This window comes from Chiloscyllium plagiosum, chromosome 30 (assembly GCF_004010195.1).
Source record: "Chiloscyllium plagiosum isolate BGI_BamShark_2017 chromosome 30, ASM401019v2, whole genome shotgun sequence".
Classification (NCBI taxonomy): Eukaryota; Metazoa; Chordata; class Chondrichthyes; order Orectolobiformes; family Hemiscylliidae; genus Chiloscyllium; species Chiloscyllium plagiosum.
The window spans coordinates 38,948,967-38,973,772 of NC_057739.1; the positions used below are offsets into that span (position 1 = coordinate 38,948,967).

The window sequence follows — 24,806 nt, forward strand, 5'->3', positions numbered from 1 at the left end:
CCCGACTTATAGAGAGTAGGGAGGGAGGGAAGGTGGGGAAAAGGGAGGAAAGATGGAGTAGAGGAGAGAGGGAGCAAAGAGCAAGGAGAATGGGTGTTTAGGGAGGGATGGGGAGGGAATATGACAAGGTAGCAGGAGGGTGGAAAAAGTAGGGACGTGGAGGGAGGCTGGGGAAGGAAAGGTTAGAATGGAAGGGGAAATGGGGAGGGAAATGAAGGATGAGAGAGGCTGCAAAGGGAGATGGGAATAAAGGGTGGGGAGGATGATGGGGAGTGAAGAGAAAAGACATGAACAGCTTTAAGTTTCTTTTTTTGTTTTTGTATTTTGGTTTTGGTACATCATGTCATCCAAATGACAGCAGAACCTCGGTAAAGCATTCCAATGCCTCAAAGTCCTTAGAGTTCCAGATTGTTCCGTGGATGGAGGGGAGATGTGGATGGCCTATTGTTAACAGAAAGTGCTAGGTTGCCTGTCCATTACCTCAGCCTGGGGACAAAGTGCTGAAGAATCACAGGGTCAATATAAAAAAATCAAAGACAATCCTGCTTCCTGAAAAACAAGGATGGAAGCTGGAAACAACAAGGCCTAGATTTAAGACTGGGATAGAATCAGCAGTGGTCCTGGAGCGGGGGCACGCTCTCCGGGCCTGAACTACCCGGGCTTGTGTGCTCCCCAACCCCCCAGCCCCTCTGAGGCATCCTTCGAAGGGGCAGCAAAATCAGCCCCTGGCCAAGATTCACTGAAGAAGCCGAGGAGTGACCAGGAGGGCAGGGGGACGTGACGAATACAGCCCACAAACATACAATGCATCCTGGACCAATATTCTCACCGGTCCCCCTGCACAAGGTGGTGACACAATTTAAGCTTGACTTTTCCCATCTCTCTCAAGTTCTTCGCTGCTTTGTCAGGCTGACCGGACGTGCAGCAGGCAGTTGAAATGACCAAAGGAGATCATATACATGTGATGGCCTCAGCCTTTACACACGCAACGTATGTTCTGGCACCTATGAAGAATTCCTTGCCAAAAGGATGGACAATGCATTTCCAGCGCAGAGCATTCCCTTGCACGACCCGTACTATTCTGGGCCCTTGGCCTACTTCATACCAAGAAAAGGAAGACACAGCACTCTAATTTCAAGCCCGGTCCCTCAGGTGTTGAGTCTCAGACCCGCTGTGCCATTTTCCCGGGGGATTTCGTAAGACCCTCTGCTACAGTTGCACTGAATGGCAGAGAAAATCATCGAACGAATTTCAACACCATTCCCTGCACCCCCCCCCGAACCCCTGCCCCACCCTGCCAACCCCCAACCCCACCCCCCCAACCACCCCTCATCCCCTGCCATTGAAACCATAGCTCCTGTCCCAACCAGACACAACAAACCATGGCACCCAAGTCAGGATAACATTTCCCTGTCACTGGGAAGGATGTGTGAACAGAATCCCGTTTACCTGAGGAGTGATCCCACACCAGAAATTCGAGTACGCAGTCTGAGATGCCAACAGTGGAGCTATGACAGTTTTATTCTCCGCCATCAAGTTTTTCAGCGTCTGGTCATTTGTGAGAATGTTATCCGTGTCTGCGTACTGAAAGCAAAGTTAAAAAAAAAAACAGAATTCAGGTTCCAAAGATGCTGAAGTGAAAGCAGATAATGCTGAAAGTGTTCAGTAGCATCTGTGACGAGAGAAACACAGCTGTAGGCCTGGGGAAGGCAATGGCCTAGTGATATTATCATTAGATTGTTAATCCAGAGAGCCAGCTAATGTTCTGGGGCTCTGTGTTCAAATCCTGCCATGGCAGATGGTGGAATTAAGAATCTACTGATGACTGTGAAACCATTACCAACCGCAAAATCTACATTAACTCACTAGTGTCCCTCAGGGAAGGGAATCTGCCATCCTCAGCTGGTCTAGCCTACATGTGACTCCAGAACCCACAGCAATGTGGTTGACTCTTGACTGTCCTCTGAAATGGAGAGAGTGAGGACTAGAGAGTCAGAGTGGAGCTGGGGAAAGCACAGCAAGTCAGGCAGCGGCAGAGGAATTGACGTTTCAGGTCGGAACCTTTCATCAGGATTCTGAAATGGCCTGGCCAGCCAATTGGCTAAAGGGGAGCTAGAGATGGGCAATAAATCACGGCCAGCCAATGACACATATGTCCCACCAGTGAATAATTTTAAAATAATAATGAAAATGGTTTTCCAAAGAGTTTTGGGGTTCTAATTTTGGAGTGCGGAGACCACCCATTTCATTAACGTGTTCACTTTCCAGGGAGTGGTCTCTGAAGCTCCAGGATCAACCACAGCCAGTACTGATGCCAGACCATGATTCATTGGGGGCAATGGGCACTGCCAAGGCAGGCATGTAGGGGAACAAGAGGGCTCCTCAATATTGAGCTATCCTCAGCTGCCTGCCCTGAGGTCACGGGGTCAAAATGCCATGGCTACGTGCATCACTAATCATGTGAAGAGGGTGACGACTCAGGCCCCATAAGCTGACTAGCCTCAGGCTTGCTTAACTGATCATTTTTCTGCAGGCAATTGAGGATGGTTCCACATCGTCCCCGCTTGACGTTATTTGCAGGAGGCCACATCAATGAAGCTGACAGCCTCTCCAGTGTTGGTACAATATCTGTGCACGGGCAAACAAATGACCCCCTAAACTGGTCCTTCTTCACACTGAGTATCTGTCTTCAAGAAGCAGATGACTGACTTCTACCCAGCCTGCTCCCGAGCAAGACTGAGACTCCCTGACGTGAGAATGTCTCAGGGGGCTGTCCCCTAATTCCCCAGCCACTACCACACCCCACCCAAAAACAATACCCTCCAACTCCATCTCTTCAGCACCAGGGAATTTGAGCTCAGTGTTTCAGGTCATCTCGAGTCAGATGCTGCAATGGGTTGAAGCACTGGAGTGTCTGGAGAATGGAAGGGTTTTACAAATTGAGCTCCACATGTCAAATATTTTAAAATCTCAGGAAGATTGGACTTGAATTTGAATAGCGAATGTTGTATTTCTATGACGATGTCCTCCCTTTCTATTCCTCATCTTCTCAATTGCCATCTTCCACGTGTGTAATAATTACACATAATTGTACATAAACACTGCTTATCTAAATACTGAGGTTACAAAAGCAGATCAGAGTCTAGGAATCCTGCAGTAACTCATCTCCTGACTCTCCAAAGCCAGCCCACTATCTCCAAGGCCCAAGTAAAGAGTGTGGTGGAATACTCCCCACTTGCCTGGATGGGTGTAGCCCCAACAACACTCAAGAAGCTTGACACCATCCAGGGACAAAGCAGCCCCCACTTGATTGGCACCACACCCACAAGCATCCATTCCGTCCACCTCTGACACTCTGTAGCATCCAGTAGATGCGCTGGAATAACTAGCAAGGATTCTCCGACAGGAGGTTCAAAATCCGTGGCTTCTTCCAACTGGAGCCACAAGGGTAGCAGATAAATGGCAACACCACTTCCAAGATCCCATCCCCCAAATCCTCACCATCCTGACTTGGAAATATATCGCTGTTTTGTTCAGTGTGACTGGCTCAAAATCCTGAACTCCCTCCTGAACAGCTTTGTGGGTAACCCTACAACACAACGACTATATCAGTTCAAGAAGGCAGAGTGTCTCTACCTTGTCCAGGGCAATTAGGGATGGACAGTAAATGCTGGTCTCGTCAGCAATGCCCATATGCCTTGAATTACTCCAAAGAATAAAGAACTAAATACTGAAAGTTTGATTCCACTCTCTTATGTAACTCCATTATAATGAGGGTGATGTCAGTGAGGAGGAAGTCTGGTTTGTGCAGCCACAGTGGTGGGAAAAACAAGAGAAAATCTGTGAGAAACTCAGTCCAGGAGTTAAAGGAGAGGTAGGAGGCAGGGCACCAGATGAAGTGTTCACAGGAGACTTACTAAGATTTAATTAAAGCCGGACTTCAATGCAGTCACACAAATGAAGTCGTAGGTGGCAAAAGTCTTGTTCACCAGTGAACAGGCATCCAACAGGAAATACTTAAAGGCTGTTGATTGCACCACTGGAGGATTCGGGAATGTGTGGAGCAGGAGGAAGACCAGCTCCTGGTGAGCAAACTGACGAGAGAGAAGAATGGTACAGTCTGTGTCACAGAATGCCCTCTACTCTGAAATGGAGCCGGGCTGAGCAGCCAAGGACGAATAACAACTTGTATTTATATCGTGCGTGCATCACATTGAGAAACATGTGGAGGTGAACAGAAGAGGCAAAGGGAGAAGGGAAGAAAAGAGAACCGCTTAAAGTTCAAGTTGAACATGACGTCAGGTTGGCATGTGGTAGGGGTATCCAAGGCAAATATCCCAAGAATGGCTGAGGCCAATTCCCGGCAGAAACAAGCAATTCAACTTGGCCATAGAATCACTGAATCCCTATAGTGCAGAAAGAGGCCATTAGGCCCATTGAATGTGCACCGGCCCTTCAAAGAGCTTCCCACCCAGACCTAGCCCACCCATGCTATCCCTGTAACCCTGCATTTCCCAAGGTTAACCCACCTAACATGCACATCTCTGGACACTACTGGGCAATTTTGAATGACCAATCCACCCGACCTGCACATCTTTGGACTGTGGGAGGAAACCGGAGCACCCAGAGGAAACCCACGCAGACACGGGGAGAACGTGCAAACTCCACACAGACAGTCGCCTGAGGCTGGAATTGAACCCAGGTCCCTGGTGCTGTGAGGCAGCAGTGCTAACCACTGAACAGTCCTAACCATCATCCTGGTGTGTGTGTGTGTGTGTGTGTGTGTGTGTGTGTGTGTGTGTGTCTTTCAGTGCCACACTGGGCACTGCCCGTTGAGACCAGCAGTTCTGCCAAGTATGAATCAGAATGGCAAAGAAGGCTGAAGGGAATGTGATTAGCTTCTGGCCACCCTTTTGAGAATTGGCTCAAAGTGTGCCACAGCTCTGATGTATGCACACAACTTTTATTGTGTTGATAAGAGACAACAAAAACTCATAAGGGAATTCAGCTCAAGCATTCCGAGAATCAAGGTTTAAATCATAGTCAGAGCTCATTTTGGCTGCAGATCCTAATCTCATTTCCAGCTCATTATACAAATGATGGTGATCTGATTTAAGTGGTTTTCCAATTGCTCCTTAGATGTTTATTAGAACTGGTTTATTTTAATGAGTGAGCATTTGAATTGCTTCCTCACTCATTGGGACTGACTCAGACAAACAGCTAATAAATGAGGGGCGAAGAGTAACTTTCTGGTCCCAATGACGAGTGCTTGGAATGGCTGCAGGGCAATTTAATCTTGAAAACCAGCAGATTTCACGTGGCTCTAATACCAGAGGCAAGGCTGTTCAATTAAGTTCTGCAAATGCATTATTCAGTGACCAAGACAGATTTATATCTGAACTGCCTCTCCATTTTAGAGCACAACATTGCTGTAAATAAGAATGCTTTTTTTTTGGATACTAAAGGATTAAAGTAGTAAAGTGAAGATAAGGCAGAGAAATAGCTTTGAGATAGAATGGTGAATGGGCTGTTTGGTCTTCTCTGTCTTGCTCCCATTTCCTATATTCCAAGGTCAGTCTGAGAGGATTTGGTAAATCCCAGGTTTCTACATGAAATAATGGAAGTTTTTTCCTTTTGTACAATTCCTTGAAGTTTGGCACTTAAAATGTTCATCAGCTAGTGCCTGCCTTCTGGTGTTGTTGAAAAGTAAAATACAGCAGTTCCTGGAAATTTGAAACAGAGAGAATGCTGGAGAAACTCAGCAGGTCTGACAGTGTCTGTGAGGAGAGAAGCAGAGTAAAACTTTCAAGTCCAATATGACTATCTTTCAGAATCTGAAGAAGAATCATACCAGAATTGAAATGAAAAACTCACTTTCTCTCTCCACAGGTGCTGCCAGACCTGCTGAGTTTCTTTAGCATTCTCTTTGTTTGGTATGGTGTTGATGACGGGCTGTTTTTGTGCTGTGTATCACATTACTGGTGCCACAGATCTCCAGTGAACGAAGAAAGTCAATTATCTAATTAACTCTACTTAGCAGTCAGCTTCATACCCACTGGACCCTAGGCAACATCCCAGATAGTGAACGTGGCCAGCTCTGTGTCAAAGAACAAACGAGTAAAGAATATTCAAACCGAACTCAAGTACAACTCCAAAAGTAATTGCTGCTACTTAAACTTCATAACATATTTGCACCTGTAACAGGAACAACTGTTCCTTCTCTCCTGCTTTGATCAGCAACGTATTATTTTACCCAATATATTCGCCAGAGTTTGTTGTGAAAGGTCATCAGGACCCTGGAGCAACTTGGTGATGATGTCACGGCACTGCCCATCACTGAGTATAAATTGACCAGAGTGAAAGAAGTTTGCAATAATCTAGTCTCAATCTCGGCACCAGACCAGACCATAAGAAATAGGAAAAGGAGGGGGATGTTCAGTTCTGCTTCACCATTCAGTAGCATCATGACTGATCCAATCAATACTCATGTCCACGTTCCTGCTCTTTGTCCATGATTTTTGATTCCTCTACTGATCAAGAATCTATCTGTCTGTCTCAGCCTTAAATATACACAAGGACACGGCCCCGTGGCTCTCTGTCGCCAAGAGTTCCAAAGACTCACCCTCTGAGAGAAGAAATTCCTCCTCATCCCAGCCTTAAATTGGCGCCCCTTTTCTCTGAGACCGTGCCCTCTGGTCCTAGACTAGGGCCAGACCTGGGGGGAAAACACCCTCTCAGCATTTACCCTGTAAATCAGCATGGCCAGTGACTCCAAGCAGCCAATCTGGTGTGTTGTAGGGAAGTACAATCCCATTTGACTGGCGAGCTGTCGATAGGTAGGACATGCCAGATTCCTGGTCCCTCCTTCCTGTCACACCCTTTAAAAATCCCAGCTGTCTCAATGAGATCAGTTCTCAATCTCCTAAACTAGGGTCTCAATCTGTGTAGCCTTTGCTTATAAATCAACCCCTCCATACAAATAAATACAACAGCATGGATATGAAGGGATGGAGATATAAGCTAAGTCTTTATATAATGTCATTAAAAATTAGAGCCTGATATATCTAAGGTTACCATGTAACTGCATCCAATATTAATGTGTAATAAATGGTGTTAATTTGAAGTCTGAGCCTGATGACACTTCTTGACTCTGCCGTCTTCTTGACCAGTCTGCCACAAACCCAGACTCATAATGCTGCATCAAACCACATAGATAAAAGGGAGCACAGTCCTCCCAAAGATTCAACACTGTTTCAAAGAGTGTCAACAGCAGTGGAAACCTGAACCCTAAATGGTACCTGGCTCCAGCCTCCGAGAGATGGGGTGCACAAGCTGCAAAGCACTGGGGTCCATGATGTTGGGGGCGGGGGGGTGGTTCTTGAGGTTCACTGAGCAGAACGCCAGCAATCCTTGGCTGTGGAGCCTGTAAATCAGCATAGCCAGTGACTCCAAGCAACCAATCTGGTGTGTTGTAGGGAAGTACAATCCCATCTGACTGGTGAGCTGTCGATAGGTAGGACATGCCAGACTCCTGGTCCCTCCTTTCTTGTTGACTTCATGGAAGGTTCTGCTGGGTATGGTGATGGAACCGTGGTGGGATTGCTTTACTCAACAAGTACCACCAGATCTGGAATGGAGTGAAGAAGCAAAGAAGGAGGGTCTTTTCTCTACCTTTAACCTGTGCAAAACTCAACTGAGATATATTTAACTCAAAGCAAAGGGAAGAGAGCTATGTACTTCAGAGAAAAAGGAAGAGAAGGGTATGTTGGTGAGATTAGGGGTGTCCTCAAAAGATGGTGGAGGTAAGAATCTTCAAATGTTTTTAAGACTGAGGGAGATAAATTCTCAAGTAGCAAGGGTTGAAAAGTTATCAGAGGTAATCAGATAGGCCATGATCGTGTCAAACAAGAGGCCGACTGGCTTACTCCTCCTAATTCATATGTTTGTATAAGGACCAGCATGCATTGGGCGCTGAATGGCCTGTTTCTGTGCTGCATATACATTGCAATATCTGGATATTTGATGGAATAATTTAGATCAGGTATTGCATGTACTAAACATTTCGCTCGTGATTAATATTTGAAGATGGTGGTGCTGCAGAGAAATGATCTATTCCCTAACTCCTCAAGATTTGGAGATGCCGGTGTTGGATTGGGGTGCTTACAATCTTATTGTCCACAACCACCTGATGAAGGAGCAGTGCTCCAAAAGCTAGTGCTTCCAAATAGACCTGTTGGACTATAACCTGGCGTTGTTGATGTCTAACTCCTCAAGTAATGGAAAAAAAAAGTCTACTTGGACCTGACCAACAAAGTTCAGCAAAGGGACCCAACGTGAGGCAGAAAAGCAGTCTCATTGGAACTGCAGTCTCAAGGTCTCATACATTTGTAAACGTGCAGGTGAGGTGGACTGGCCATGCTAAATTGTCCCATTGTGTTCAGGGATGTGCAAGCTCAGTGGGTTAACTATGGTAAACATGGGCTTACAGGGATGGGGTGGGATGCTCTTCAGAGGGTTGGTGCAGATTCAATGGGCCAAATGGCCTCTTTCTGCACTGCGCGGAGTCTATGGCTTGTCATCACTTGCATTGTACTGACTGATGTGGTGTACTGTGTGCTCAGGAGTTGTTTGATTTTCAGCCTGAAAGTCCTTGGATTCTTGACGGCTTCTCATGGCCAGAACACAAGAGGATTGTGGAACTTGGCTCTTGCTTGCATCTAAATATACTCGACATGGCCAAATTGAAACAGGAGCAGTCCAACATCTGTCAGAAGGGAGCCAGTAGCCAATAATGTAGATGTGTAGATGTTTCTCAACTGGGAAAATGTAAACCAATTTCTGGGGCTCATGGGCAGGAGTGATTTGGAGTCGATTAATTTATTGCCAAGTACACCTTAGCCCTTCATTGTTCTTGATGCTCATTGATAGCAACAAATGTTAAACTTGATTTTTGTGGTCTGCATGTTAGTAATCTGTTCAAAATTACACTGAGTGGAAAATCAATGCTTGTTGTTACTGGCACATGGAGATTGTGTTGTATTTTAAGGAGGAACAGTAACAGCAGCAGTGTGTTTGCTGTTTGAGAGAGGTTGTATGATATTTAGACACTACATCATTTTTATGACTAACTATGTCTGTTTCTTGATGCATTCATGGGATTTAAGTGTTCCAATTTATTGTCCATCCTTAATTGCCCTTGAGTAGGTGGTGGTAAGTCATCTTCCAGAACCATGCATGCCATCTAATGAAGGGTCAACCACAGTGCAGTCAGGGAGGGTGGGAGGGTTCCATGATTTGACTCAGTAACTGTAAGGAATGGTGATTTAGTTCCAGGACAGAAAGGTGAGAGGATTAGAGAGGTGAGGGAAATTTGCAGGTTGTGGTGGTGTTGATAATGCATAATGCACTGATGTTTTAGCCGACATTATCCAATAAGATTTGAGAATGGGGCTTGAACATGTTGTGTTACGTCCCACATCATTACATCTTTAATTATATCATGCTGTTATCAGAAGATGTAACCTTGAAGAAATGAAGTGCATGGGAAACCATGTCTCACAAACTTAATTGAGTTTTTTTGAGAAGTAACAAAGAAGATTGATGAGGGCAGAGCAGTAGATGTGATCTATATTGATTAGCAAGGTTAGATCTCATGGAATACAGGGAGAACTAGCCATTTGGATACAGAACTGGCTTAAACGTAGAAGACAGAGGGTGGTGGTGGAGGGTTGTTTTTCAGACTGGAGGCCTGTGACCAGTGGAATGCCACAAGGATCGGTGCTGGGACTTCTACTTTTTGTCATTTTTATAAATGATTTGGATGTGAACATAAGAGGTACAGTTAGTAAGTTTGCAGATGACACCAAAGTTGGAGGTGTAGTGGACAGCGAAGAGGGTTACCTCAGATTACAATAGGATCTTGACTAGATGGGCCAATGGGCTGAGAAGTGAGTTGGGAGGTTATGTTGAGGCTGTACAGGACATTGGTTAGGCCACTGTTGGAATATTGCATACAATTCTGGTCTCTTTCCTATCGGAAAGATGTTGTGAAACTTGAAAGGGTTCAGAAAAGATTTACAAGGATGTTACCAGGGTTGAAGGATTTGAGCTATAGGGGGCTGAACAGGCTGAGGCTGTTTTCCCTGGAGCATCGGAGGCTGAGGAGTGACCTTATAGAGGTTTACAAAATTATGAAGGGCATGGATAGGGTAAATAGGCAAAGTCTTTTCCCTGGGGTTGGGGATTCCAGAACTAGAGGGCATAGGTTTAGGGTGAGAGGGGAAAGATATAAAGGGACCTAAGGGGCAACTTTTTCACGCAGAGGGTGGTACATGTATGGAATGAGCTGCCAGAGGAAGTAGTGGAGGCTGGTACAATTGCAACATTTAAGAGGCATTTGGATGGGTATTTGAATCGAAAGGGTTTGGAGGGATATGGGCCGGGTGCTACCAGGTGGGACTAGATTGGGTTGGGATATATGGTAGACATGGACGGGTTGGACCGAAGGGTCTGTTTCCATGCTGTACATCTCTATGACTCTAAGAACTCATACTCCATCTTACCTCAGATCACATGCAGCATGACACAGTATAAGAAGCATGCACCTCTGTTGTAAGCTAATAGCTTAATATTAGCCCAGACACTTGTGTGCCTGAGGAATGTAACGTTTAAACATATGAGAACATTGCAATAAATGTTTGTTGGATTCTTCAATATCACAATATCCACGCCCAGTTTTCTATGATATGGGAGATTACATACGCGTTGCTGCATTGAGGTCACTACTTCAAGGGACAAAATGGCAGAAATCAAAATCTGTAAGTTTGCAGATAAAATGAAAATTGGTGATACGGTAAATTGTGGTAAACTTTCCTTCCCTTTTATATTCCAGCTCTCTATGAATAAAAGCTAATGTTACATTAGCTTTTTAGGTTCATTTTTCTTACGTAAGTACTCCATTTCAGCAAGCTGTATCTATCGATCCCCTGAACTACACATATAAAAGCCAATTCATTCTTTTTTGATTCATAAAGGAAGGCCTAAAGCTTGAACACAAGCAAAATGCTGTGGATGCCGGAGATAAGAGTTAAAATTGCTGGAGAACCTCAGGAGGTCAGGCATCATCTGTTGAGAGAGAAACATTTAACACTTCATGCCCAGTATGATTCTTCCTAGGAAGTGAAGGGGGAGGTGGAAAAGACACAGGTTTTAAATTGTCAGGAAAGGCAGACAGGAGCCAGACGAACAGAGGGGAAGATTGGGGGGAGAGCGAGATTCGAGTGCATGGTGTCACAAAAAAAAACAAAGGGAATAGTAATCTTTAATGTAGAGGACCCGGACCCCTGGCACGATGAGGCAGCAGTGCTAACCACTGTAGTAATCTTTATAGAGAAGAGAGCAAGAAACTCATTCTCTTTGTTACATTGCCCTGTTAAGGAGCTCTCACCTTTTAATTTGGTTTGACTTAGTTTCACTTGGTTAATCGAAATAGTATGCACAGTCTTCTGGGGTAGAGAATTCCAAACATTCACAACACTCTGATTTTTTTGTTCTCATCTCAGCCAGGAATGTGCTAGAAAACTCTTCATTTGCCTAAATGAGTGCAGCTCCAGTAAGACACAAGGAGCTTGACACCATTCAGGGCAAGGTGGCCTGTTTCATTGACATCCCATCCATCAGCTTCAGTGGGGTGGGGCTCAGTGGTTTGCACTGCTGCCTCACAACGCGAGGGACCTGAGTTCAATTCCAGCCTTGGCTGTCTCTGTGGAGTTTGCACATTTTCCTTCTTTCTGTGTGTGACAGTCTCTTACAAGCAGAGGCCTAGAACGTTCATGAACTCACAGGCTTTTGTTACAGCCTTGAGGAGCCCACGAGCTGTGATGATATGGGATGCATAAGGCCATAGCTTCTGGTTTTAAATCTATTTTCTAATCAACCTGTTCAGAGATGTTATGACACATAACACTGGAGCAGGTGGGACTTGAATCTGGGTCTCAGTCCAGGAGTAGGGACACTACCACTGCACTACAAGAGGGTCCCATATTATTTACTTGAGGGGCCTACTTACATTTTGTTTGCACTTTAGCTCCAGTCTCCTGACCTTTGGGTAGCCAGGCAGATCAGTGGATCTCCCCAAGGGCCTGGCCAATGGGGCTGGCGGGACTGCATTAACGAGTCCATACAGCAGGCTGTGGAGGGGGCTCATCATTCCCCACTGCCCACCTCTCTTTCACGGTTACCTCTGTCCTGAGGTGTCCTTACAGAGAGAGCGAGCAGCGTTCGCTGACAGGCCTCAGGCCTTCTACAACCAGTGGTCATCACACAGGCAGGAATGTAGCATCTCCTTTACCATGTTTTAGTCCAAATTATGTTTCCTTTGAGATTTAATATTTAGTGGTTGTATCACTTTAAGGGGCTGCTTTATTTGGATCAATTTGATTAACTAGTTGTCCAGTTGAACCAAAGTTGTGGTGCTGGTTTTTACAGTGAATGAGAATTATTGGCAGTGTTGATCTGATGGGTTTCAGGGCCAATCCCGCTCAGTACTGTTCCAAGTGCAGTGCAGTAAGAAGTAATGCAGCATGAAAAAAATTGATGCAAAGAAAATGCTTCTTATTCCGGGGATTATAGTAGCTAAATTTTCATTAATCAAATAAATATAAGAAATGAGAGTCACACAGCATGGAACCAGACCCTTCAATCCAACTACTCCATATTCTCAAACTAAACTAGACCCACTTGTTCGTATTTGGTCCATATCACTTCAAACTTTTCCTATTCATGTACTTAGAACCATAGAATCCCTAAGCTGTGGAAGCAGGCCATTCAGCCTTTGAAGAATATCTCACCCAGACCCACCCCATCCCTGCATTTCCCATGGCCAATCCACCTAACTGGCACATCTTTGGACAGTGGGAGGATACCCATACAGATATGGGGTGAATATGCAAACTCCACGCAGTTGCTCAAGGGTGGAATTGAACCCAGGTCCCTGGCGCTATGGGTAGCAATACTAACCACTGAGCCACCTTAATCCAAAGCCTCTAGCCAAAAGTCTTTTAAGTGTTCTAACTGTATCTGCATCCACCACTTCCGGCAGTTCATTCCACACACCAACCATTCTCTGAATAAAGAACTTGCCCTTAATTTTAAAATTTTTCTCCTCCCACCTTAAAAATATGTCCCCTAGTTTTGAAGTCCCCCACCTTCGGGAAAAGACCTTGCTATTCACCTTATCCATGCCTCTCAGGATTTTATAATCTTCTATAAGGTCACCCCTCAACCTCCTACACCACGGTGAAAAAAGTCCAGGCCTCTCTAGCTTATTTTTATAACTCAAACCCTCCATTCCCAGCAATATAATAATATTCTTCCTATGACAGGGAGACCAGATCTGCACACAGTATTGCAGAAGAAGCCTCACCAATGTCCTGTACAACCTCAACATGACTTCTCAACTCCTGTTCTCAAAGGTCTGAGCAATGAAGGCAAGCCTGCTATACAACTTCTTAACCACCCTATCTATGTATGTCACAAATTTCAAAGAATTACGTACCTGAACCCCTAGGTCCCTATGTTTTACAACATTATCCAGGGCCTCACCATTAACTGTACAAGTCCTGCCCTTGTTTGTTGTTCCAAACTGCAATAGCTCACATTTATCTAAATTAAACTCCATCTGCCACTCTTCAGCACATGGTCCCAATTGATCAAGATCTCTTTGTAATCTTAGATAACCTTCTTCACTGTCCACTGTACTACCAATCTTGGTGACATCCACAAACTTACTAACCACGCCTCTTATATATTCACCCAAATAATTTATATAAATGACATACAACAGTGGACTCAGCACCAATCGCTGTGGAACATCACTGGTCATGGGCCTCCAGTCCAAAACTGGAGTGGCAAATGGAAGGCAATTTAGATAAATGTGAGGTGTTGCATTTTGGAAAAGCAATGCAGGGCAGGACTTACGCACTTAATGGTAAGATGCTGGGGAGTATTGCCGAACAAAGAGACCTTGGAGTGCAGGTTCATAGCTCCTTGAATGTGGAGTTGCAGTTAGATAGGATAGTGAAGAAGGCGTTTGGTATGCTTTCCTTTATTGGTTAAAGTATTGAGTACAGGAGTTGGGAGGTCATGTTGCGGCTGTATAGGACATTAGTTAGACCACTTTTGGAATACTGCATTCAATTCTAGCCTCCCGACTGTACAAAAGATGTTGTTAAACTAGAAAGGGTTCAGAATGGATTTAGGTAAAAACAATGACTGCAGATGCTGGAAACCAGATTCTGGATTAGAGTGGTGCTGGAAAAGCACAGCAGTTCAGGCAGCATCTGAGGTGCAGTAAAATCGATGTTTTGGACAAAAGCCCTTCATCAGGAATACAGGCAGAGTGCCTGAAGGGTGGAGAGGTAAATGAGAGGAGGGTGGGAGTGGGGAGAAAGTAGCATAGAGTACAATAGGTGAGTGGGGTGGGGATGAAGGTGATAGGTCAGGGGGGAGGGGGGAATGGATAGGTGGAATAACAAAGGTGGATTTACAAAGATGTTGCTCAGAGTTGAAGGCTTTTAGCTATAGGGGAGGCTGAATAGGCTGGGGCTGTTTTGACTTGAGCATCGGAAGCTAAGGGATGACTTTATAGAGGTTTACAAAATCATAAGGGGCATGGATAGGGTGAATTGCTCAGGTATTTTCCCAGGGTTGGGGAGTCCAAAACTAGAGGGTATAGGTTTTATGTGAGAAGGGAAAGATTTAAAAGGGATTTAAGGGGCAACTTTTTCACATAGAGGGTGGTGCGTGTATGGAATGAGGTGGTGCAGCTGGTACAATTGCAACATTTAAAAGGCATCTATATGAATCGGAAGGGTTTAGAGGGGTCTGGGTTAAATGCTGGCAATTGGGACTAGATTGGGTTGGGATATCTGGTCGGCATGGACAGGTTGGACCGAAGGGGCTGTTTCCGTGCTGTACATCTCTGTGACTCTATGACTTCGGATTTATAAAAAATAGAAACACTACATGCATTTAACACCCTATCACCCTTTAATTTGGTTTAGTGGTGTATTTAAGTAATTCCAAAAGAATACAACAAACAGGTTCTTGTGGCACAGTGGTAGTGTCCCTACCTCTGTGCTCGAAAGCCTGAGTTCAAGTCCCACCTGCTATGGAGGTGTGCTGATTAAAAATAAAGAAAGAGAATTTATGGGACACTGGTTTGATGGGAAGGCAGCTCAAATACTTCGTGTTGCATTCTGCAGGTTATGAAAGTTAGTGTCTAGTTCCATACATCGTCAACTGATTTGGGATGGATATAACCCTGGGGTATTGCTGGGATAAAGGGTTCACCTGAAGGTGTGTCCACCTATTTTAATGGTTTCAAGGGTACAGAGCCTTTCCAGGGGTCTGCTCGACATTCCTCCCTTAATCAACATGAAAAACATGCAAAGGAAAATTCTGAAGAAGTCATGTCAGATTCGAACCATTAACTCTGTTTCTCTCTACACAAATGCTGCCAGACCTGCTGAGTTTCTCGAGCACTTTCCTTTTTTATTATGAATGAATCGGCCAAGATTGTTTAAACAACAGCTGTCATGTTCCCGCACAGACTGGGAGAGTTAGCCTTTCAAAACGCAATTCATCACTTGAAGCACAGCATGAAATTTCTATACCACCAGCTCCTTTTCACTCTAACATTAAACACCGAGATGGGAGATGTTCATGGAATATAGGAGGGAGTGAGGACTGCAGATGCTGGAGATCAGAGTCGAGAGTGAGGTGCTGGAAAAGAACAACAGGTTCGAGGAGCAGCAGAGTCAATGTTTCGGGCATGAACCCTTCATAGGATTCCTAATGAAGGGCTTATGCCTGAAACGTCGAACCTCCTGCTCCTCGGATGCTGCCTGACCTGCTGTACTTTTTCAGCACCACACTCTGAACTATGGAATATAGGAACTTGTGAGCTATAAACCACTCAGCCCCTTTATCCAGGTCCTAGATTGTGGCTGATCATCTACCTCAACACTTTTCTCCCACACTGACCCTTAATGTCATTAACAATAGAAATTTATCGACCTCTAGCTTGAACATACTCAATATCTGAACCTTACATGCCTCCAGGATTAGAAAATTTCACAGATTCATGACTCTCTGCATGGAAACATTACTTTTCGAATCACTCCAAAATGGCCTGCCTCTTATTCTGAGACAGTGTCTTCTGTGTCCCTCCCAAAAGGGGAGGGGGATCTTCCTTGCTCCATCAACCTTGCCTAACCTTTTAAGAATTTTGTAAGTTCCAATGAGGTGCCATGCATGGGACAATGAAGTCATTGGAAAATTCATTTGTTCTTAGCGAGTTTTGAGAAGATTTGTAGTTCAGGTTGAGGTTCTGGATGTAGGATTGCTCGCTGAGCTGGAAGGTTCATTTCCAGACGTTTCGTCACCCTACTAGGTAACATCTTCAGTGGGCCTGGAGGCTTTGCCTGGAGGCCCATTGAAAATATTACCTAGTATGGTGATGAAACATCTGGAAATGAACCTTCCAGCTCAGCGAGCAAACCTACATCCAGATTCATTTGTTCCTTTGAGAGAGACCCTTTATCCTTTGTCAAGAAAGGATTGTCAGTTCCACTCACCAAGATGTAATCGGCCCACTGTTTCCTTGCTGATTTCAGGGCAGCTTGCTTCAGCTTCATTATGTATTCAAATCTAGTGTGGGTCCAGTGTTTGGGACCCAACTCATTAGGATAGGATCTGCAGGGCAGAAAAGGAAATGTTAAATACAAGAAACAACAATTGGGTTTTAACAACATGCTCACACTCAGTTAATAAAACAGTGGGACACAAGCAAAGGTTGAACATGTCCTGTCTCCTGGATGGCCCTTTGCTCTCTTTCCCAAATAAGAGCTTACAATGTAACAGAATTAGGCCATTCAGCCCACTGAGTCTCTCTGTCCTTCAATGAGTGACAGGAGTGTATACCATCTGCAAGATGCACTGCAGCAACTTACCACAGCTCCTTTAACAGAACTTTCCAAATCATTGACCCTTACCCTCCAGAGGTCCAAGGGCAGATACAGGGGAATATGACTAACTTGCTAGTTCCCCTCCCAGCCTCATACCATCCTGACTTGGAAATATATCACTGGAACTGAATGAACATCCTGGATCAACTCACCAACAACTTCTCAAGGGATTGACATTAAATTCTGGTCTGGCCAGCGATGTCTATATCCCGTGAACAAATGTACACATTAACCAAAATCTAAGTCATATCTGGCTCTACTTTTTGGCAAATGTGGAAGTTAAATGCTCTTCATAAATCTGAACTCATCTAAAACTCTGTCACCTATACACCAAACTTCTGTTCACCTATCACAGTGTAGATCAGCATGCAGAACCTGACCCAGCTTGCATCTCTTGAAAATTCTTATCCTGGTTTCAAATCCCTCCCTGACCTCATCCACAAACTCCCCCCTTCACATCTCTGCAGAGGTAATGAGCGTGAGAGCAGAAGACATGCAGCCTTTCAAATCTGCTCTGCCATTCTTTAAGATCTTAGCTGCTCTGTTTCAAATTTCACGTTCTCACCTACCCCCCCGATGACTTTTGATTCCCCAGATTAAAAAGGAATCTACCTACCTCCCCCTTTAAAATATTCAATGATCCTGTCTCCACCACTTCGTGAGACAGAATTCCAAAGTTGCACAACACTCAGAAAAGAATTCTCCTCGTTTCAGTCCTAAAAGGCTGACCCTTATTGTAATACAGTGGAGAAAGTGAGGACTGCTGGAGATCAGAGCTGGAATGTGTTGCTGGAAAAGCGCAGCAGGTCAGGCAGCATCCAAGGAGCAGGAGAATTGACGTTTCGGGCATGAGCCCTTCTTCACGATTGTAATACAGTGCCCCGTTATTCTGGACTCTGTCACACATTCACCTTGTCAAGATCAGTCAGGATCTGATACACTCAATCAAATCATCCCTCCCCCTTCTAAACTCGAGTGGAAACAAGATCAGCCTGTCCAAGTATTCCTCGTTTCAGGTGTCAATCTGCCTCCAATATATTTACATCCCTCCTTAGATAAAGGGAACAAAATTGCACACGTTATTTGAGATGTGTTTTTAACAATGCCCTGTATAACTGAAGCATAACATTCTTACTTTTATGTTCAATTCTTGTCAAATTAAAAGGTAACTGTCTGTGTGGAGTTTGCACGTTCTCCCAGTGTCTGCGTGGGTTTCCTCCGGGTGCTCCAGTTTCCTCTCACAGTCCAAAGATGTGCAGGTCAGGTGAATTGGCCATGCTAAATTGCCCGTAGTGTCCAAGTATGTGTAGGCTAGGTGGGTTTGCCATGGGGAATACAGGGTTACAAGGTGGGCTGCTCTTCAGAGGGTTGGTGTGGACCCAATGGACTGAATGGCCTGCTTCCAGACTGTTGGGATTCTCTGATTAAATTTAGTCACTCATCCATTGAGACACCTACATCCTTCTACCCCTCAGATTTCTGCAGTTGTTCTCTGTTTAAGAAATACCATTTTTTTCCTGACAAAGTGAACAACTTCACATTTTCCCATGTTATACTCCATCTGCCATGCATTCAAAGTATCTATTCCTTCTCCAAACTATTTATGCCCTCAACACATTCTTCCTATCTATCTTCGTGTTGTCTGCAAACTTAGCTATCATGCCTTCACTTAGTGTCACAGAGGTATACAGCATGGAAACAGGCCATTCGGCCCAACTCATTCATGTTGACCAGGTTTCCTAAACTGAACTAGCCCCATTTGCCTGCATTTGGCCCAAAATCCTCTAAACTTTTCTTATTCATGTATCTGTCCAAATGTTTTCTAAATGTTGTAATTGTACTGTCTTTACGCAGAGAGTTGTGAATGCATGGATTGAATTGCCAGCAGTGATGGTGGAAGCAGGGTCATTTGGGACATTTAAGCGACTGCTGGTCATGCACATGAATTGAAGGGTGCGTAGGTTAAGTTATTTTATTTTACATGAGGATTAATCCTCGGCACAACATCGTAGGCCAAAGGCCCTGTTCTGTGCTGTACTTTTCTATGTTCTATGTACCAGCCTCTATCACTTCCTCTGGCAGCTGGTTCCATACACACACCACCCTCTGTGTGAAAAGGTTGCTCTTCCCTCATTTAAAACAGAGATGAGGAGGAATTTCTTTTCTCAGAGGGTAGTGAATGTGTGGAATTCTTTACAACAGAGCACCATAGAGGCTGTGTCATTTGAAGTATATTCAAGACGGAGATAGACAGATTTTTAATCAGTCGGGGGAGTTAAGGGTTATGGAGTAAAGCCAGGAAAGTGGAGTTGAGGATTATCAGGTCAGTCATGATCTCAATGAATGGCACAGAAGACTCAATGGGCAGAATGGCCATCCTCTGCTCCCATGTCTTATGGTCTTATTTAACCCAGGCTGACATTTCAGTTCAGTACTGAGCGGGGGCAAACAGAAAGAGAAGGGAAGGTAAAACGACAAAGTGGGTGAAATGAGGAACTTGGAGAGGAGTAGGAGAGAGGAGAACATAGAGACATGCCTTCAGTATACTGTCGTCTCCTCGGCTCCATCTCTATCCAACTGTCTACAGTGATTATGTCCCTGGCTTCAGTTTCTCGCTCCCCACCCAGTCTTGGTTAGTATGGCTGCAGAGATTGCCAGGAATCAGTGCTGCGGCCTTGCGCTGATCAGGGGAAGGGGGTTGAAGGAGTCAGGGCTCCGAGGTGTCATTTGAAAGTGACTCTAGTGCTGGCATGTTGCAAATCCAGTTCCCCCGTTGTACATGAGAGGGCAGTGGGTGAACGGAATCGGGTGCTGGAATAATGCTGGCATCCTTATCGAGACAGCAGGAACACAAGGTGGTGCAAACCATAATCATAGCAAGGGAGGGGGAGGGAAGGAGATGGAGGGAGAATGAATAGAGGTAGGTAAAGGTATAGGGGATGAAGAGGTGTAAGGAAATGGGGAAAGAGGATTCACAATCAAGAGAGCGACTAAAACGAGAGGCGAAGGATAGTGAGGGAAAAAAGGATGTGAGAGGAGCTCACTTAGAATGCAAAGGTACACAGGCTATGGGCCAAGTGCTGGAGAAATTGGGAATAGAATAGTTTGGTCGCTGCAGACTGGTGCATACATGGGCTATATGGTTTCCCTCTGTACAACACATTTCTACCAAGCAATGCCTATGATCCTCAGTGGGCGGGGTTATAAGAAAGAGAGAAAGGGACAACAAATGAGAGACAGATGTCGACAAAACCAACAAGACATCTGCAGAGAACAGAAAGAGAATGAGAAATACAGACGCAGAGGCAAAATGAGGGGGTGGGGGGAGAGACACTGTGATACCAGCCAACTTTGAATGTTATTTAATTCCCTCTGCTCTTTTGAACTGTGAGCTGTCTGATGTCTTTGTTTAACTCAACAAAAGTAAACATTAATGTTTAGAACATATTTTCCAGAGCCCTGTGGCTAATGTATAATTAGAAGACAAATTAAAACAGTCACAACACCAATTTCCCCACTGCCTCACACTCCCGCCCCCACCCTCTCCAATAGACTGGGATTGCATCAGCCCCATATCAACAGGGCACTGCCATTCAGACCCAGGGACGAGGCAGAGCCGCTGAATACCAATAAACGATGGAAGGTGGAACAGTTCTACAGCTGTTCCCAATAATACTGCCCATGGCAATCGTGAAGAGTCCACACTTGGATGCACTAGGCAATTATAAACACTGTCAAAACCCACTTCCAGTGTCTCACTTCAAACACTGCAGATGTGGGAAGTAATCAAAAATTGATGGAATAAGTCCAAACTTAGGAATTTTGGAGGCAAACATGATGATTATGAGCAGGAGAATGAAAGTAAATCATATCGGCTTCATGAGCTGCCCTTTGAAGTCACAGGCATACAGCCTGGAAACTGAACCTTCGGTCCAACGAGCCCACACTCCCGAATTAAACTAGTCCCACCTGCCAGCATATGGTCTATGTTCCTCCAAACCTTGTTATCCATAAACTTATCCAAATGTCTTTTAAACATTGTAACTGTACCTGCACCCATCACTACCTCTGGCAATTCACTCCACTTACCAACTACTGTGTAAAAAATGTTGCCCCTTGTATCCTTTTTAAATCTTTCTCCCCTCACCTTAAAAATATGCTCCCTCATTCTGAACTTCCCCCAGTCTAAGAAAAAGACCTTTGTTATGCACTTATCTGCAGTCCTTGTGATTTTATAAATCTCTAAGGTGATCACCCTTCAACCTCCTACACTCCACTGAAGAAAAGGTCCCAGCCTATCCTTATAACTTAAACCCTCCGTTCCCATCAACATCCGGAGAAATCTCTTCTGAACCCTCTCCAGTTTAATAAACTCCTTCCTATAGCAGGGAGGCCAGGACTGCACACAATACTGCAGAAAAGGCCTCACCAACGTCCTGTACGACCTCAACATGACATCCCAACTCCAATACTCAAAAGTCTCAGCAATGAAGACAAACACGCTAAACACCTTCTTAACCACCCTGCCGACCTGTGACATAAAATTTAAAGTATTATGCCTATTCAACTGAATGCAAGGTTCTGTAATGCAGGCTGGTGAGGGCATTCTCTCTCTGTCTCAATCACACACACCAGGTGCCAGGGTCAAATAAGGTACACCGTGTGGCACAATTCACACAGTGCCACACTTGCTAATGGGATACAGCCCTGTGTCACACTGAATATCATGTTGGAACATGCCACTGCACTGAGCATTCAACGGCAGAAAGCCATTCGAGTCAGTACTTAGCCACACAGAACAATGTGCTCACAAATGGGTCACTGCAGAAATGGAAAGCAAGTGGACCTGTGAGAGGGTAAGGATAACGGGTGAATACGGGGGGAATCTGTGTGGGATATGATGTGAGCAACAGAGTGTTAACTGGGTCAAACCTCAGTTAGTGAAACTTGACAGGTCTCCAAAGAGAATATGGGAGCTGAAGGGAAGGAAAGGATTGATATGTTTTCCCTGATGCAGGAGATGGTGTAGGGCTCCACATGGTCAGTGTCAGGTGTAGGGACCGATATGGTCAGTGTCAGGTGTAGGGCTCGATATGGTCAGTGTCAGGTGTAGGGACCGATACGGTCAGTGTCAGGTGTAGGGACCGTATGGTCATTGTCAGGTCGAGGGACCGATCTGGTCTGTGTCATATGTAGGGACCGACATTGTCAGGGTCAGGTGTAGGGCTCGATATAGGGACCGATATGGTCAGTATCAGGTGTAGGGCTCGATACGGTCAGTGTCAGGTGTAGGGCTCGATACGGTCAGTGTCAGGTGTAGGGACCGATACGGTCAGTGTCAGGTGTAGGGACCGATACGGTCAGTGTCAGGTATGGGGACCGATACGGTCAGAGTCAGGTGTAGGGACCGATAGGGTCAGTGGCAGGTGTAGGACTCGATATGGTCAGTGTCAGATGTAGGGACTGATAGTCAGTGTGAGGTGAAGGAAGCGATACGGTCAGTGTCAGGTGTAGGGACCGATACGGTCAGTGTCAGGTGTAGGGACCGATATGGTCAGTGTCAGGTGTAGGACTTGATACGGTCAGTATGAGATGTAGGGCTCGATATGGTCAGTGTGACGTGTAGGGACCGATACGGTCAGTGTCAGTTTTGGGATCGATATGGTCAGTATCAGACGTAGGGACCAATACGTTAAGTGTCAGATGTAGGGACCGATATGGTCAGTGTCAGGTGTAGGGACCGATATGGTCAGTATCTGGGTGTAGGGACCGATATGGTCAGTGTCGGGTGTAGGGACCGATATGGTCAGTGTCGGGTGTAGGGACCGATATGGTCAGTGTCGGGTGTAGGGACCGATACGGTCAGTGTCGGGTGTCGGGCTCGATACGGTCAGTGTCAGGTGTCGGGCTCGATACGGTCAGTGTCAGGTGTAGGGACCAATATGGTCAGTATCGGGGTGTAGGGACCGATATGGTCAGTGTCGGGTGTAGGGACCGATATGGTCAGTGTCGGGTGTAGGGACCGATATGGTCAGTGTCGGGTGTAGGGACCGATATGGTCAGTGTCGGGTGTAGGGACCGATATGGTCAGTGTCGGGTGTAGGGACCGATATGGTCAGTGTCGGGTGTAGGGACCGATATGGTCAGTGTCGGGTGTAGGGACCGATATGGTCAGTGTCGGGTGTAGGGACCGATAGGGTCAGTGGCAGGTGTAGGACTCGATATGGTCAGTGTCAGGTCAGTCAGTGTCAGGTGTAGGGACCGATACGGTCAGTGTCAGGTGTAGGGACCGATACGGTCAGTGTCAGGTGTAGGACCCGATACGGTCAGTATCAGATGTAGGGCTCGATATGGTCAGTGTGACGTGTAGGGACCGATACGTTAAGTGTCAGTTTTGGGATCGATATGGTCAGTGTCAGGTGTAGGGACCGATATGGTCAGTATCGGGGTGTAGGGACCGATATGGTCAGTGTCGGGTGTAGGGACCGATATGGTCAGTGTCGGGTGTAGGGACCGATATGGTCAGTGTCGGGTGTAGGGACCGATATGGTCAGTGTCGGGTGTCGGGCTCGATACGGTCAGTGTCAGGTGTAGGGACCGATACGGTCAGTGTCAGGTGTAGGGACCGATATGGTCAGTGTTAGGTGTAGGGAACGATACGGTCAGTGTCAGCTGCAGGGCTCGATATGTTCAGTGTCAGATGTAGGTACGGCTACGGTCAGTGTCAGGTGTAGGGATCTATCTGGTCAATGTCAGATGTAAGGATCGACATGGTCTGTGTCAGGTGTAGGCCTCGATATAGGGACCGATACGGTCAGTGTCAGGTGTAGGGACCGCTACGGTCAGTGTCAGTTTAGGGCTCGATATGGTCAGTGTCAGGTGTAGGGACCGATAGGGTCAGTGGCAGGTGTAGGACTCGATATGGTCAGTGTCAGGTCAGTCAGTGTCGGGTGTAGGGACCGATATGGTCAGTGTCGGGTGTAGGGACCGATATGGTCAGTGTCCGGTGTAGGGACCGATATGGTCAGTGTCCTGTATAGGGACCGATATGGTCAGTGTCCTGTATAGGGACCGACATTGTCAGGGTCAGGTGTAGGGCTCGATGTAGGGACCGATATGGTCAGTGTCAGGTGTAGGGACTGATACAGTCAGTGTCAGGTGTAGGAACCGATATAGGGAATGATATGGTCAGTGTCAGGTGTATGGACCGATACGGTCAGTGTCAGTTGTAGGGCTCGATATGGTCAGTCAAAAGCCACATCCATCAAAGTTTTACCTGCACATCCACTAATATCATTTATTGTATCCGTTGCTCCCGATGCGGTCTCCTCTACATTGGGGAGACTGGGCGCCTCCTAGCAGAGCGCTTTAGGGAACATCTCCGAGACACCCGCACCAATCAACCACACCGCCCTGTGGCCCAACATTTCAACTCCACCTCCCACTCTGCCGAGGACATGGAGGTGCTGGGCCTCCTCCACCGCCGCTCCCTCACCACCAGACGCCTGGAGGAAGAACGCCTCATCTTCCGCCTCGGAACACTTCAACCCCAGGGCATCAATGTGGATTTCAACAGTTTCCTCATTTCCCCTTCCCCACCTCACCCTCGTTCCAAACTTCCAGCTCAGCACTGTCCCCATGACTTGTCCGGACTTGTCCTACCTGCCTATCTCCTTTTCCACCTATCCACACCACCTTCTCCTCCCTAACCTATCACCTTCATCCCCTCCTCCGCTCACCCATTGTACTCTAAGCTACTTTCTCCCCCCCCCCCCCCCC

The 24,806-nt window shown here is 45.9% G+C and overlaps 1 protein-coding gene across 2 annotated transcripts in view; it reads right to left on the reverse strand.

Moving 5' to 3' along the window:
* Nucleotides 1–24,806, reverse strand: part of cercam (cerebral endothelial cell adhesion molecule) — a 119,757-nt gene that overhangs the window by 71,479 nt on the left and 23,472 nt on the right. For both annotated transcript variants that reach the window (XM_043720436.1, XM_043720437.1), the window contains exons 3-4: nt 16,638–16,755; nt 1,450–1,584 (exon numbers count right to left, since the gene is read on the reverse strand). In XM_043720436.1, the coding sequence (XP_043576371.1) occupies nt 1,450–1,584; nt 16,638–16,755 (253 nt within the window). The remainder of the gene's footprint in view (nt 1–1,449; nt 1,585–16,637; nt 16,756–24,806) is intronic.